The following is a 16,105-nucleotide window of genomic DNA, read 5'->3' on the forward strand; positions in this document are numbered from 1 at the left end:
TTCACTCTCCTCCGGGCAGGCGAGGGCCCCGCGGCTGGCTGCCAGCCTCCTCGCTGGAGCCCGCCCGCCTCAGGCGACAGCGGTCCCTCCGCCTGGGGTTCCCCACGGGTGGCTGCAGCCGCGGGTGTCCATCGGAAAGGGCGGTGGGAAGCGCACGCCCAAGGCAGCAAGAACCACAGGGGATAACGCCGGAGCGTGTGAGCGGCGAGCGAGGCGCCGCCCTCCCGTCCCGAAGGCCGGTTGGGAAGCAGCTCCTCGCCCGGCCGGGACACGCCTCCGCCATGGCGCCCGCCTCAGCCCCGCGAACTGCATTTCCCAGCGGGCAGCGGGGCAGCGCGGGGGAGGTGCCTGCGCACGCTGCGCGGGGAGGCCGCGGGGCGGGAGCAGGAGGAGGAGGAGGAGCAGGAGGAGGAGGAGGAGCAGGAGGAGGAGCAGGAGGAGGAGGAGCAGGAGCAGGAGCAGGAGCAGGAGCAGGAGCAGGAGCAGGAGCAGGGCTGCGAGGGGCTTCTCGGCCTGAGGCGGCCGTGCCCCCTCCCCGCGCCGGGCTCCGCCCCCCGGGCGCGCCCCGCCCCCGCCGCAGGTGAGCTCTGCCGCGCGCTCCAACGGGCACTCCGCCTTCTCCTGCCCGGCCGCGGCCTTTCCCTCCCCTTCCCTCCCCTTCCCTCCCCTTCCCTCCCTTTGTGGCCGGCCCCCCCCGTGCCTCCCCCGGTCGGCGGGGCCCTGCGGAGCGTCTCAGCCTGTACCCGGGGCGATTGTGTGGGACCGTGGCGGCCTCTGCATGGAGGAGAGCCGAGGCTCCTAGCGCCGTCTGATGGCCGGCCGGCGAGCAGCTGTAATGCTGCGCTTGACCGGATTTTTTAAAGGTTTTTCACGTACCGAAAGCTGAGGGAGTCGTCTGGAGCCGGCCCGAGCGGCTGCCGGGCGGCGGGACGCCCTCGCCTCCCCAGCCCAGCCCGCCTCGTTATCTCTGTTTGCAATGCTAATGCATTCTCATTGATAAAGCATACGTGGATCGTATAATCATTGGGTTATTTCTTCTTTTGTTCCTCGTAGATTCTTCTCCCTTACTGAGAAAGGACGATGGGAGTTCAAGGACTTTGGAAACTGCTTGAATGCGCTGGGAGACCTATAAACCCAGAAACGCTAGAAGGAAAAATTCTTGCTGTTGGTATCCTTTAAAAGTAAAGCTGAGGAACCAGATTTGTGAGGGAGATTGTTTTAACTATTTCACTTATTTCTATGTGATCTATTGTGTTTAACTTTTTTTAAATTTTAAATCATGACAATATTTTGATAAGTAGATTTCATGCTTTAGAATATGTGGAATAGTAAGCTCTTTATTTTGTTAATGTTTTTAAAACGAGGCTTTTTTAATAGATCCCTTACACAAATGTTGGGCAATAGGATTTTGTGCTTTATAAATAAATGCGCTGTTCTCAGTAGCACCACTAAGATGAAAAAGTTTTAAATACTTTTGCATCAACTTTCCTATCTTATATATTTGGTTAAATGCTGGAAAGATGTGGAAAGAAGTTACCCTTCATTTATTTGTAAAAATAACTGGGGAGGTACTACTTGCTGCATAGTTGTTTCAACTCTGTCTTTTGTCCCGGGCAATAGTGGCAAGAATTTATTCTTCTCCGAGGATCACAAGTATTTGGATAATACTGGTTTTCGTAAGCCAAGCCTGGAACAGTGGGCAAAACCCACTCACTCAAATATGTGCACTTTATAGGAACTGTTAATATGGTATATGTGTAAGATAGCACATTTTTTCCTCTTAATGGTTCTTTAAGATATCAGTATTTGGTTGAACCAGGCAATAAAGGGAGCCAGAGATCGTGGTGGTAATTCCATACAAAATGCTCACCTCCTCACTCTCTTTCATCGACTCTGCAAGTTACTGTTTTTCCGAATTCGGCCTGTCTTTGTTTTTGATGGAGAGGCACCGCTTCTGAAGAGACAAACCTTGGTAAGTACCTTTGCCGAGTCATTGCAATGCAAAATAGGATGTATGTCTGCTGGTACTAAGTAGCCATTTTTATTTTCCTTCTTATTCTGCTTATGTTTTTGAGCCATGAGGATGGAGGGCTTGAAGTGCGCTGTTGTGCAGGTGTTCTTTGCAGTCCCAGTCTTGGTTAGCTGTTGGAACATGCAGCAACTCCCTTTTGGTATATTCAGATTTGATTTGCATAGAAACCAGATCGCAGAGAGGTAGATGATGGCATAAGCCTAGGTCTTGCTCCAGAATGGACCTGAACGCAACTCTTGCAAACATTTTCATCCAGAAGCTGAAAACTATTCCCGAGTCCCATGGAGGAAACCGACGTAGAGGGATTTAGAGGTTCCAAAGGCTATGTCCCCATTGATGTAGGATGAGTTAGGAGTTGCTCATAGATTCAGCATACAGAATTAGAACAGTAATTCACTGGATGTGTATCTTCAGCATCCAGCCAAATCTCGTTGGTATTAATCTTATTTTCACAGGCTAAGCGAAGACAAAGAAAGGAAGTTGCCATCAGTGATTCCAGGAAAACTACAGAGAAACTCTTGAAAACATTTTTGAAGAGACAAGTTATCAAAACTGCTCTTACAGGCAAAAGGCAAGAATAAAAATTATTTTTCCCTGTTTATAAGTGGCAGGTAAGTTTTTATGTAGCTATTAATCACTGTGTGTGTTTTTTTTTTTCTTTCCCTAAGCAATGAAGCTCTGCCCAGTATTACACAAGTTCGAAGAGAAGAAATCGATGATATATATGTATTGCCTTCTTTAGAGGATGAAGAGAAGAACAGGTAGGTAGAATTAAGAAAAATAGATAAAATGGCCATAATAAACTCAGATAAAAGTATAAACCACATTTTTTTTTTTTTTGATGCTGCTGAAAGGCCTTTGACCCATGAGACTCCATAGTATATAAAGTGTATTTGTTTAATTTCTATTTTATTTCAGTTTCTTTTTGGAGAGTTCAGTTTATAGCTCTGGATGCAGAAGCCTTCTGGTTATTTATGGGAAAGTAGCAGAAGCAGCTTTCACCCCACAGATTAAACTTCTACATTGGATTAATGTTTAAGGATGAAAGTGCTGTCTCAATCTCCATGGCCATATATTACCGACTAAATGGAATTGATTGTTCAAGTTTGGGTAGCTGGTGTGTGGCAGCTTGATTCTGGTTTGTGTCCCCTCATTCAGTAATGTAGATGTGTTCAGCAGAAGTAGGCTTTGTATGTACTTGTCAAACTTGTGATATCGTCTTAAATAACACTAAGTGAGAATGTGGAGCTATCAGTTAGATTACCTTTTTTGCAGATCTTATATATACTATATATACTTTGTACGCTGGCCAAATAAGAATCGGGTAATGATTTAAACAGCAACAGTTGTCTCAATCTAGTTTTAACTCATATAAGTCTACCTTCTTGCTTTCTGTTCAGATCTTTTTGACTTGTATGTATATACATATGTGTGTGTGTATGTGTGTTTGTATGTATATGCATATATATGTGTACTTTGATGTTGTGTGTGAATTTTTGTACTTACCGCTGAAGGGATGACTAATGCCCTTTTGCTTAAAATAGGAATTTTATTTTCCTAGGTAAATATCTACATCTTTTTTTTTCTTCGTGATTTTTAGCTCAGAGGAGGAAGATGAAAAAGAATGGGAAGTGAGAATGAGCCAAAAAAAGATGTTGCAGGTAAGTGCATCCTAATTGCCTTGTTACTATGAACAATCCCGTCGTTTATGTGCTATACGTAAAAAACCAAACAAAAAGATAAAAAAAAAGTGTTTGGAGGCATAGGTCTTACTATAGCATTACTTATCAAGAAAACAAGTTAATTTTAAGTACTCTATGAATTCCTACTAAAGAGGAAATACAAATGTAATTTTCTCCACTGGAGTGCAAGAGAATAGCAATTTCTTATGGTATCTTTTCTTTTTCCTGACTACTTTCTCTGGACATGTGGAGAAGAAAAAGTTTTTTTAATGATATAAGTGAAATGCATGAATTTGTGCACATGTGTATGCACATATAAGACAGCATATTTAACAAAATTGCTATGCTCCTCCAAATACGAATCGATGTTGCAGCACTTAGGTCCTTGAGTTTTCACAGATAAATTCTGTATTCCTTTCTGATGTGCTGATCTCATGGGAAGAGGAGAAAAGAAATACATAACCTAGGACAAAGGTGTAATGAATAATAAAATTATCTGTGCTTTCATCAAATTAAAAAAAAAAAAAACACCTCTTGGAAATACTGTTTGTCTTTGAAGTAGGTTGCATTCAGAAGGAGAACCTCTTTGGAAGGATAAAATCAGACTAGCTGAGGCTGTAGGACCTGCTTCTGTGATTTATACTAAATATCTTTTTGTAAAAAGAATAAACTCAAGTTTCTTATAGTGTACATCAATAATTATGTACTTTATTTTATTAGGTAGTAATTACCTTTTTTTCCTTAACTGTTTTCTTCACAGTATAGGAAATAGCAAGAAAGACTTGTGGGGTTTTTTGTTGTTGTTTGAAATGGTGCTCTAAATATTTTATTGTTCTTGCTGTACTGTAATATAAAATACATGTTTATGTTGTTTTCCATTTTTATAGGAAGAGTTATGTGAAAATCCTCATTCTGTAGATATTGAATCAGAAGATTTCAACAAGCTTCCTCCAGAAATAAAACATGAGATCTTGACTGATATGAAAGAATTTACAAAGCGAAAAAGAACATTATTTGAAGCAATGCCAGAGGTAATATTTAAAATAGTTTTCAAGCCATCAGAATGGAGCTATTGCCATTAATGCAGATGAAGACTACGTAAGAGTATCACATCTGGAAAGCTTTAGCCCCAGGCCTATTTAATAAGAGATGTTACGCTGAGGGAAAAAAAACGCAACGAGATAATGACTCTTAGCAGAGCCTTCCCCTGTGTGCAGAGTCCTGTCTCTTGATTTCCACTAAAATTGGCAGAGCTAACTCAGTTTTGTTAAGAATGGAAAAATTCATTCTGTGTCTCATGCCTCATCAGCATTACGCCCAAGACTTCAATTGCAAGAACATACTACTGCTGTGGATAAACCAGGCAGGATGAACGCAGCTTGAATTCCAAACCCTCAGGTTGTTAGGGGAGCTGGCAGCTGGGAAAAAGGCTTTTGTAACTTAGGCAGAGGTGTACTAAAGGCATTTGGAGACAATCAGGGAATCCTATAGTGCCACTTTTACAACACCTTTTCAGAGCACAGTTAGATTTTTGAAGTACTATATATATATATATATATATGTGTCAGATCACGTGATAGCTTGTGCCCAAGTGTAAGCTAAAAACCATCATCTTAAAACCATCCACATGTGGATTCTGTCATAATTGCATTGTTTTTAAGACGGGGACCCGCTCCATTAGCCAGCCGAGTTTTGTTGGTCACATCATTGAGATCTTGTCGTGTTTAGTCAGCATTCGGAACTACTTAATGGTACCTTTTAGAATTGTTGTGTGTTACTGGGCTGGTGTTGTTGCTTGGGAGTGCAGCAGTCAGTAAAAGACAAGTGTTAGCTGCTTAAAGAAAACTTTTAAAAGGCTCTCCAGAACATCGTAAATGAACTTACTTAAAAGGTGCAGCTAGTGGCATTTTATTTAAATTGACTTGGTTGTCTGTTTCAGTGTGGGTGTGGTTTTTTTTTTTTTTTTTTTTTTAAGGAGTCCAATGACTTTTCCCAGTACCAGCTTAGGGGTTTGCTTAAGAAAAGCAACCTCAATCGGTGCATAGAAAATGTTCAAAAAGAATTGAATCAACAGCACTCGGGTGAAATCCAAACACAATATGAAAATGAAGGTGGTTTTGTGAAAGAAGTGGAATCTAGGAGGGTAGTCTCTGAAGATACTTCTCACTATATCCTAATAAAAGGTATGTCAGGTCTTAATTTTGTAAGACCTCTTGTTCAGTGTACGCAGTCTGCAGCTGTCAGTTTTAAGAAAAACCTGGAAATTGTTTACAGATGCATGTAGCTGATACTTTGTATGAAATGTGGTTACTGTTAGACATAATTAACTATCTGTAAAAGTGTAGAAAATTGGTTTATTAATCTTTAAATAATGATGTTCATTATGTAAAATGGAATGTTAGTATAAAGCAGGTTTTTTACTAAAAAAATTTTAAATAATAATCAATGAACAAAAAACTTCCTTTCAGGTATTCAAGCAAAAGAAGCTACAAGTAGAGACTTGGAAGCTACTGCAGGACCCTCATCAAAAATGCTTGAGTTTACTAAATCTAATAAAATCAAGGAATCTCCTGCTAATGCAAAGCTAGTTGCATCTGACAAGTTGCAGACAGAGAAAGATAACAATGTGGTGACAGCACCACCCTCTCCTCGGACTTTGCTTGCTATCCAGGCAGCTATGGTAGAAAGCAGCTCTGAAGAAGAAGTGGGGGATGAAGATGCAGGACGATTGAACATGGACCAATATGTAACAGAGGAAGGCAGTGTGTCTCCAAGAACACTGCAGGCAATTCAGCAAGCTCTGAGTGGTGACGATAAAAGGGAAGAAGCTGTTACTGTTAGAACTGATGGAGTGCTACCAGAAAGATCAGAAGTGAAGGATTTTCTGCTTAGTAGCTCGGAGGAGGAAGATCAGATTCCTGAAGTTAAGGAGGGAAAAAAAATACCTGCATCTACAATTAATTTGTCAAACCAAGTGATTACGCAAGACACTGAATTTGAACAAAAGAGTCAGGAGTTGGAAAGAAATCATATGGCACCCAAGGACATCAGTATATCCAGAGCTGAAAGTTATTCTTGTATTGACAATACTAGAAAAGGCAAAGAAGATGTAGGCAAAGAAGAAAATGGTTCCAAAATGGACTTAAATTCTTGGGGAGATAAGGATATACACTTGTGCATGCAGGAGTCAAGCAGCTCCCCTGTACAAACTAGTATAGGGGCTTTGATTCATGCTGAAACAACAGACCTTTCTAAAAATGAGGAAAACTTGAAAATTTCTGAAAATACAGAGGCAGTAATTTTGCAAACAGAAGAGAATGTATCTGAGGTACAAAAGGATATTAGATTTTTTCCAGCAGCAAAAGGTCCTGAGGAGGAAAGAGAAGGGATATCACAGTTTGAAGATAGTGATTCTGATGGTATGTGCTTTTTAATTGTGTAAAAAGATAAGAAAATAGGACCTTATCGTATTTGTAGTCAGTTGAAGTTAATCTTTTCTCCTAGTAAGAAATGCTTTAAAATACATCTATTCCTATATATGTAGGAGGTGGGAAGAAAAATCTGAGCTATGTTTTTCCCCTTGATGTTATGTTTTATCATTGAAACCTTAGCATACAATATGGAATCAGGAAAGCATGCTGTTGTATACATTGAACTTAACTCGTGTATTAATGGTCAACCACTTGGTTTCTGTAATTTCACAATCCTTGTATCTATTTACTGCATATAGGAAAAAAAAAAAATCACTGCCCAAGTTAAAAATGCATACAAATACTTAATTTTAAACAAGCAGCAGGAAGCTGAAATCTTTATTTTCCTTTCATAGGAAGCTTTATTGAAGTGGATACTGAAATCAGTAATGAGGCTGAGTTTCCTACTACATATGATGAAAAACTGGGTGATGAAACAGCACTTCCAGAGGTGGAGCCAGACAGACGTGATATTGTCACACAGAACTTGCTGAAGGAGTCCGATGAAGTGCAGTTGGCAAATGATCAGAATGTTGAAAGGGAAGATCATGGTAAAGATGCAGCAGATGAGTGGCAAGACGTCAGTTTGGTAACTCCTTGTTATTTGTTTTGCGCTAGTAATGAAGTGCTCCGTCCCCAAGTAGTTTTTAAGGAACACTATTGGACAGCTTCTTATTGTTTCATTGCTTTCTCGTATATGTATCCATTTCTATGGGAACTGATTTTTCTTTAAAGATGATGGTTAACCATAATCTCTCTGAAATCAGAGGGAAACTTTAAAGGTTTTAGCGGTCTGATGAATAGACTTATCTCTGGTCTTATAATATACTGCATTAGAGAAGCTATGACAACTTCCAAGTGTGAATTAATGGAGCATATACTACTAGAATAAATATAGTTGGGGACTTAGTGCTTTATTAACTAAGTATATCTGAATTGTTGAAATAATGAAAATCTTGTTTTATTTTTCAGGAAGAGCTAGAAGACTTAGAAAATGACCTTTCTGCTGAGCAGAATATGCTTCAGGCTCAAAAACAGCAGCAGGAACGTGTTGCTGCTTCTGTAACAGGACAGATGTTCTTGGAAAGCCAGGTAGTATTTGTTGAATCATTTTGATCTGATATTGCATTATGTGGTCCCCCCCTCCACCCCAGTCAAACATTTTCTCAAAAGCTGTTAGTAATTTTGCTTAATTGTAGGTCACCTTTTTTCCTCTTAGGAGCTTGTTTTGTTCAGTCTGCTTGATTTAAAATATTGTAAGTATTGAGATAATCTTGAATTCCAGCGATTTTAAATAACTGTTACAACATTATAAAATAATAATAAAATTATTAATAAATCAACATTTTTTTAAACACCAACTTTTTAAGGTTGGGCCAGTTTGATCTTTGCCTGTTGCTGTGAAAGGTGCAAACTGAACAAAAAAGTATTAGGGTCTTGCATTCAGCAGTATAGAATTGATGTAATCTGGGTGTTAGGTAAACTGTGATTTAACTGAGGTTACATGATGTATTCCATAAAAGCAAATTGTGTAAACTGCATCAAAATACATGTATATCACTAACCATCCCAAGGATGATTAGTCTGCCCACAGATTCTTGCTTGATATCAATGTTTCTCATATGCTTTCATACTATTTTCTGAGCTAAGGTGATGACTGATTTAATATTTTTTTTTTTAAATTTTTTATTTAACCTGCATCTTTCTTTCATGGAGCCCACATAATTGTAATGCATGGGCTATTCTCCATGTTATAGAAAGCACAATACTTAAGTATGCTTGTGTAATTACGATAGCAGATTCTCAAACTGTGTAGTAATAATGTGTTCAAGTAGTGCTTGACTTACGTGGCACTATCTGCCCGAGATGAGCAAGTGGGATTTCCCCCTTGACTTAACTGTGCTTGGCACTTTTAAGCGGAAACAAAGTTTTGCTGTGAAATATTAAGTACCTCCCAAGTGTGAATCTAGCAGTTCTGAGTCAAGCAGAAGTATAATAGAAGTTCATTCTTCAGATGAAATACTAACTGTTTTCTCTCCATCCTACAGGAGCTTCTCCGTCTGTTTGGCGTTCCATATATTGAAGCTCCAATGGAGGCAGAGGCACAGTGTGCTATATTGGATCTTACTGATCAGACCTCTGGGACAATCACCGATGATAGTGATGTTTGGTTATTTGGTGCACGACATGTTTATAAAAATTTCTTCAGTCAAAACAAATATGTGGAATATTATCAGTATGTTGATTTTCAAAACCAGCTAGGTAAGCCTCAGGTATTGATTTGTCAAATACAGTCTTTGATAAGACAGTGCTGCCATGTATCTTTCTGAAGTTGTATTTTCTACAGAATTTTGTGTGTCTGTTATTACAATGCCTGTTCTTTGGAAAGTCTCTAAAGACATTCAGTTGGGTTGCTGTTTTTACTGCCACATGACCCCACTGAATTTGTAGACGCCTGCATTTAATACACTGAGTTAGTGTGATCATCACCAAGGCTGGAGGTATGAACTGTGGTACCAGTTTCTGGGTAAATGTCAGCATGACTTTTCTGACATGGTGGGAAAATTATATTCTGATGTTATCAGATTTATAGTCTTCTGGAAATGGAAGTTAATTTTGGACATACTGACACATAATGTATTAGAAGAGGGTCTAGCATATGTAAATACTCTGTAAACGGCTTTTCATTTAGTTAATACTGACAGCTTTTTTCTTCTTTCAGATTGCTCTTGTATCAGTCTAATCAAACTGTTACTAATTATGTTGAACTACTAAACTTCAGTGTCATGTAGTGTATTAAAGGAAAATATGAGCCAATTTTAACTTTTTCTTATGCCTTGTTTAAACAGAACTCTTAAAACCAGTTTTGATTGTTTCAAAGTTGAGAGAGGCTGTAGACTTTGAAATAATATTTTAATGTCTTCAGCATGTGAAATTTCACAACATTTTTATGTGGTGAAAAGTATGTCTTTGGTTTCTTCTCCGAGCAAATTGAATGAAAAATTTTTTCCCCTACTATGCCTACTTAGGCATGCTAGTGTAGCTTACTTGGAAAGGATTGCTATAAAAGCATGTGTGTGATTTTTAGCTGTTATTAATGTAATAAACCAGAGCATTTATTTATTTATTGGGGAAAAACAGTCACCATCAGTCTTCATGCGACATTCCTCTGCAGTCTCATAGTTCTACTCTTTTTCCATGCGTTGCACAATTCTTTCTTGACATTTGATGGATATCCTGACTACCATGCTGATGGTTTTGCTTTGTGTGCTTAGACACACATCCCTCCTTTCCTCCACTGATTTTTTTTTTTTTTTTTTAAATTTTTTTTAAAGTCTAAACTCCTGAAGCTAGTCACTGAAAATCAGCCTGGCTGCCTCAGATCTTACAGCGTACCAAATAGAAGTGGTCAGCTGAGTTCTTCCTTCTTTCTGGCCATTTCACAGGCTCTTTTGGTCTACTTAGTAACTGCACTAGCACAGAGCAAAAGGCTTCCAGTTTGGGAACACTTTTTTAAGAAGCAGCAGCACTGATATTATGGACTAGAATTCAAACTGAATGTTTTTATTTCTGATGGTGGGAGTTATTAAATTCAGGTCAGCATTAGATGAGAACAGGTAAGTAACTGGAGAAAATATATGTAAAATAATATCTCTTAACTCTTAGAAATCCGGTGTTTCCCAATGGTCTTTACATTGTAACATTTTAATTTTGGCAAAAAGTATTTGCCAAGTTAGCACAACTACTGGTGCTTGACCTAGCAGTAGCATATTGACACTGTTCCAGAATGTAATTTAGGAAATTCTGCTGTTGAATTAAATGTGATTTTACAGAGTTAATGCCTTTGTGTTCCTTTTGTTTTTTTGTCTTTCAGATAATGTATTATTTTTTAATTTGTAAGAGAACAGATGCTGAATGTACTGGTTTTATTTGGTTTATGCATTTTCTTTTACAGGGTTGGATCGAAGCAAGCTAATTAATTTGGCATACTTGCTTGGAAGTGACTACACTGAGGGCATCCCAAATGTTGGCTTTGTAACAGCGATGGAGATTTTAAATGAATTTCCTGGGCATGGCTTGGAACCTCTCTTAAAATTCACGTATGCTTCTTCATATTTTGCTTTTTTGACTCTCCATAATATGAATATTAGTGAATATACTTTTCTGCTGCTTAAGCATACAACAAAACATATGACTATCATTAAGGAGACTAAGTTAACTGTAAAATATGCGACTCCATTGTATCACTGTTTGAAATGGCAGGTAAATAAGGTGATGTGTTGATACAGCAATTACAGTGAGAGTAATGAAGACAATAGAACAGCTGTAGAACTGTGCGACTGCCTCTGAGTTCATTGCAGAGCTGGATCCCTAGTGGAGTGGAGGTTGTTTCTCCCTGAGTTTGTGAGAAGGTGCTGTAGCTTGCTCGTAGAGAAAAAAGACTTGATGAGTGAGGAATGGATGCCCTGGAAAGAGACAGACAGGTAGGCTGTGGGGAGGAATAAGATTTGAAGAGGGGCAAGCCAGTTGTATTGGCAATGGCGAGGATGGTTAGAAGTCTTTTTTTTTTTTCTTGTTTTTTCCTTGCATACCAAAAACCGTCCAAAAACGATCATTATGTGTGGAACATCCTCCCCAAGTGAGGCTGAATGTAGGGCCTTCTGTTTAGCAGCTTATGGGGAATCCAGATGATGTTTGCAACTGTGGCTTACAGTGGCAGCATTTACTGTATATGTTTTGTCATTTCTACTTTCAGATTCCATGTCCCTTTGGCCATTTTTATTTGGAAATTTCCTACCTCATATCATGCAGTAACTGAAGTAGGGAGACTAATTAAGGCTATTGAAATTAGCATGGTGGCTCTTGATATTCCAAATTATATTTTATGGAGGCAAATGAATCCTTTCCTCTGTTTTTCAGTGAGTGGTGGAATGAGGCTCAGAAGAATAAGAAATTGAGACCTAACCCACATGATACCAAAGTCAAGAAGAAGCTGCGGGAGCTGCAGCTTTCTTCAGGTTTCCCAAATCCAGCAGTGGCAGAAGCATACCTGAAGCCTGTGGTGGATGAGACAAGGGGTTCGTTCACCTGGGGGAAGCCTGATGTAGAGCAGATCAGAGAATATCCTTTTACTACATGGCAGGGCTTGTTAGCTAAAAGTACTCAGATTAAAAGCTCATAAGGCTCATTAGTGAGTCAGTAATGGAGTGTCAAATTCTTAACATCTCAGTGTGAGGGTCCTCCAGCCCCATTTGCATGCGCTCTCCTACAATGATACCAGCTCTGGAATGGAAGGGGATGCAGCCATGCATGTGTGGCACTCGGGGCTGCTCTGCCCTCCTGAGAGAGCGGGCTGCTTCACTTTGCATGCAAAGAGAGTCTCGTAGCTGAACTGACCAGTCTGTTGTGATGTGACTGTGCTGTGCCTGTTTCTAGACTTAAGTGGGACTGATTGCACACTTCTGATGTATGTTTTCCATCTTTCATAAATAAGTTTCAAAACATAGTCGGAAATAGTGGTTCAGTCTGTGCTTTATCCCTAGTTATTCACTGCATTTCTTGCAATAATGTCTATTTCTTGCATCCGTTGCAGCTTGAGCTGCGGCGTATTGTTGAAAAGTAGATGGCAATGCATGCAGAGCTAATAACGTTTTAAACAGTAAATGAAACTTCCAGTGTGTGCAAGTGTAAAAATAAGGTTTATTTATAGGTATTTTGTCCTATGGCAGTACCGTATAGCCAAAATGAGTTCTGTCTTCAGTGAGACACACTTTTGGAAATGCTGATACTAGAGAAAAAGTTCTGTAACTGATAGAGATGTAACAGTATGACTAAGATACGTATCGTAATACTGGAACCATCCACATAAGTCAGCTGCAATAACTTAGAGTATTTTCTCTGGTTTTGTAGTAGAAAAAGCTTTGAAGTAGAATAACTTTCCTCCAGATGTTGTTTATTTGAGGAATTTTCATTTTATGTGTTTACAAAATACTAGGAATAGCCACTTTGTAAAGTTCCTTAACTTTCTGCATGTTCTGTCAGGATCACTTTGGCTGGACTAGGACAAAGATAGATGAAATCCTTTTGCCTGTGATAAAACAGCTGAACTTGCAGCAGGTAAAGTATAAAACTATAGTTTAAGGGTAACTGGAAAAATTATAAGATAAGCATTTTAAAATGAACAGCAAGGCTTTAATCTAAAATATATTTCTTAGAAACTGGGGCTTGGCCATATTTTTTTAAAAATCTTAATCTATATATTTTTTAAAAGTCATTCAACTTACTTCTCTAGACTTCCTTTTTGTGTGATTTGGGTGTGCTGTGAGGCACTCTACATAATTTCAATTGTTGGTTTCAAATTTTGTTATCTGTCAAGCACCTATCTCAAGTCCAGGTTGCTGTTTGTTCTGGATGTAGTTGAAACTACAGGTACCTCAGGCACCTTTAGTACTTTTAAAAGACAGCATACTGCCTCTAAAAATGATTTACAAAAATGCCCCTAAGATTTTGGTGAAGTGAGACTGACCATTTGGTACCATCGGTATCCTTTGAGGAGGAGTGCAGACTGAACAGTTGAGCAAGTGCCCATTAATAATATTACTCTAATTTCCAAATAAATGTTCTGTCAACTTAAATAATAGAACTTAAAAGTGAATAGTGGTGCAGGCTGTGATGCTATGAAAGTCAGTTGTAAAACCGATCACCTAAGGTCAGATTCTTTTTTTCTTTTGCCATAAGTAAGATAGATACCTAGTTTAAACCAGTGTTCTAGGTTCTTTCTGTCACTTAAAGCAGTGAAAGGTACCAAAACCCATAGTTAAATCCATATACTTTCAGGCTCACTGGAGCATCCTTTGGAAGCGTCTGTCTCTCTTAGACGATTTTAGGGACAATATAGAGGACTAGCTTAGTCTATGCAGCAAGCCTAGCTGTGGCTGAACAACACAGACCCATTGTGTGTGACTATTTTTAGTTCTACTCTTAAATCTTTATACTGTAGCAGCATGTGTTACAGTGAGCTTGAGTCAAATGATGGCATTTTGTTGCGCTAGCATATGCAAATGTAAAGTGCACTTACAACTTTTCCTTAGTAAACATTCTGTTGTTTTAACAGCTTGAAGCTAAGGGTGTGTTTGTAAGGACATTAAGAGCACTACAGAGATTCTCTGTATTAGGGTTGAAAATAGCAACATATGTCTAATTATCAACAGCACAATGTTTATAAAATTTCCCTGGAGTTTGCTTATTATTTAGTTTCTGTAAAGGTTCTTGTTGCATAATTTATAATAAAGTAAAGGTATTACTACAATAATGCATCTTATTATTCATATCTATTTGCATGCATATTAATTTCATTAGTCCTCTGTCCTGCTTTAATTTGGGATGCTTTATAGTATAGCTGAGGTAACTGAATTCCTGTCACAGAAACATCCACACGTGTTTCTCTGTTTTATTTTTAATAGACTCAGCTTCGAATTGATTCATTCTTCAGACTAGCACAGCACGAAAAACTAGCTATTAAAAGTCAGAGACTGCGCAGAGCTGTGACTTGTCTGAAGAGAAAGGAAAAAGAAGAAGCCAATGAAATTCGGGAGGCCACTGCTGTTATGGAGATTGAACTTAAACAGCATGAGGAAAGGAAAGGGGAAGGTACTACAGGCTGCGCAAATCATCAAGCGGTGGCAACAGAAGTCCAAAGTGGAAAGAGAAGAAAGCATTCAGATTCCAGAAAAGAATATCTATATGGAGGTGGTTTTATTGGGAATTTGCATCTTTCAGAAACTTCTAGTGACTCCTCAGTAGAGGAATTGGAAAGCAGAGATTTAGGCAAGGGCAAAAAGAGGAAAAACGTCTCTGCAATGGAGACAGCAGACCATAAAGAGAAAAAGGGGTGCAGCAGCTCGAGCGGCGAGGATGAACAACTGGGAAATGTAGTCATGGTGACTGCCAAACCTGTGTTTGAGGGCAGAAAAAAGAAATCACAGAGTAAAAGAGGAAGAAAAAAGGAAAAAGTCTTAAAAAGTCTTTAAAAAGGGTGACTGTGTGTGTGTGGTTTTTTATGACTTAAGCTTTGTAAATATTCTAGTGAATTTTTGATAAATAATAAATTATCCCTATTTGTCATGTATTTGTCATGCCTTTTGTGTCCCGAACTTATATAGGAGGGATTTTACACAATGACAAAAATAATTTTAGCACATTTACTCATAAAGACCTAGATTGGACTTGATACAAGTTTTATTTTGAGATTTTAAAACTGAGCCAAAACGTGGTGTCCATTCATTTGCATTCTAACTGAGGTGAGAGAACTGTTAAAATCACATGTAGTCTGTTGCTTCCTTAACTTCAAACTTTAATGAAATTTTGAAAACTACTTGGATTATTTCTAGGTGTTGCAAGGAGGTAAATGAGTTCAATTAGTTTTGTTTTCCTTATTCCCTTCACTAAGCCTGTCCTGAAAGTTTTGTGCTCAAACTAATGTTGCTTATTGAACCATTCATGAGACAGTGTAAGCCCCTGTAACATACAGTATAGTAAGTCCTTATACAATCTGAGATGCTGTAATTGTTTATGTTCTGAATGTAAGTGTCATGCTTCTGGACTTCGACTTACATGACCATGTCCAAAGACGGAATTTGTCTGCAGAACTGGTGTTCAGAAGCACTCACTGGTTGCAGCACTCATGCCACATTAATTTGCAAGAGAAACAATGTGTTAGGCTCAGAATTCCCCCCGCCTCACCTGTCTCTCTGAATGATCGTAGAATTTATTTATAGCTCCTGCGGATTAAGATGGAAAAGCCCTGGATGCTGCTTGGGCTCTTGCATTACATTTTAATCTTCCTTCATGCTTCTTTTGTCTTCTCACTTAATATTTCTACTTCATGTCTCATTGTTTCATTGTTTGAAAGTCTAAGTCCA

General features: G+C 38.9%; 1 protein-coding gene across 1 annotated transcript; it reads left to right on the forward strand.

Annotated features, from left to right (window-relative positions):
* The first annotated feature begins 1,057 nt into the window (after nucleotides 1–1,057).
* ERCC5 (ERCC excision repair 5, endonuclease) lies at nucleotides 1,058–15,605 on the forward strand. The gene is made up of 16 exons (XM_059835523.1): nucleotides 1,058–1,168; nucleotides 1,797–1,972; nucleotides 2,488–2,603; nucleotides 2,701–2,793; nucleotides 3,633–3,693; nucleotides 4,602–4,745; nucleotides 5,690–5,897; nucleotides 6,183–7,133; nucleotides 7,541–7,773; nucleotides 8,157–8,276; nucleotides 9,233–9,446; nucleotides 11,140–11,284; nucleotides 12,105–12,305; nucleotides 13,217–13,301; nucleotides 14,648–15,201; nucleotides 15,575–15,605. The coding sequence occupies exons 1-16, from the start codon at nucleotides 1,081–1,083 to the stop codon at nucleotides 15,603–15,605; spliced, it is 3,420 nt and encodes a 1,139-aa protein (XP_059691506.1). The 5' UTR covers nucleotides 1,058–1,080.
* Nucleotides 15,606–16,105: the final 500 nt, after the last annotated feature.

The sequence above is a fragment of the Gavia stellata genome, chromosome 1 (assembly GCF_030936135.1).
Source record: "Gavia stellata isolate bGavSte3 chromosome 1, bGavSte3.hap2, whole genome shotgun sequence".
In the NCBI taxonomy this organism is placed as follows: domain Eukaryota; kingdom Metazoa; phylum Chordata; class Aves; order Gaviiformes; family Gaviidae; genus Gavia; species Gavia stellata.

What these genes read in the sequence shown, in the direction of transcription:
- ERCC5 (XM_059835523.1), top strand. Translation starts at nt 1,081, where the DNA reads ATGGGAGTTCAAGGACTTTGGAAACTGCTTGAATGCGCTGGGAGACCT. An exon ending in AGGAAAAATTCTTGCTGTTG is followed by an intron (nt 1,169 to 1,796) that starts GTATCCTTTAAA and finishes TGGTTCTTTAAG; the next exon opens with ATATCAGTATTTGGTTGAAC. An exon ending in AACAGCTGAACTTGCAGCAG is followed by an intron (nt 13,302 to 14,647) that starts GTAAAGTATAAA and finishes TATTTTTAATAG; the next exon opens with ACTCAGCTTCGAATTGATTC.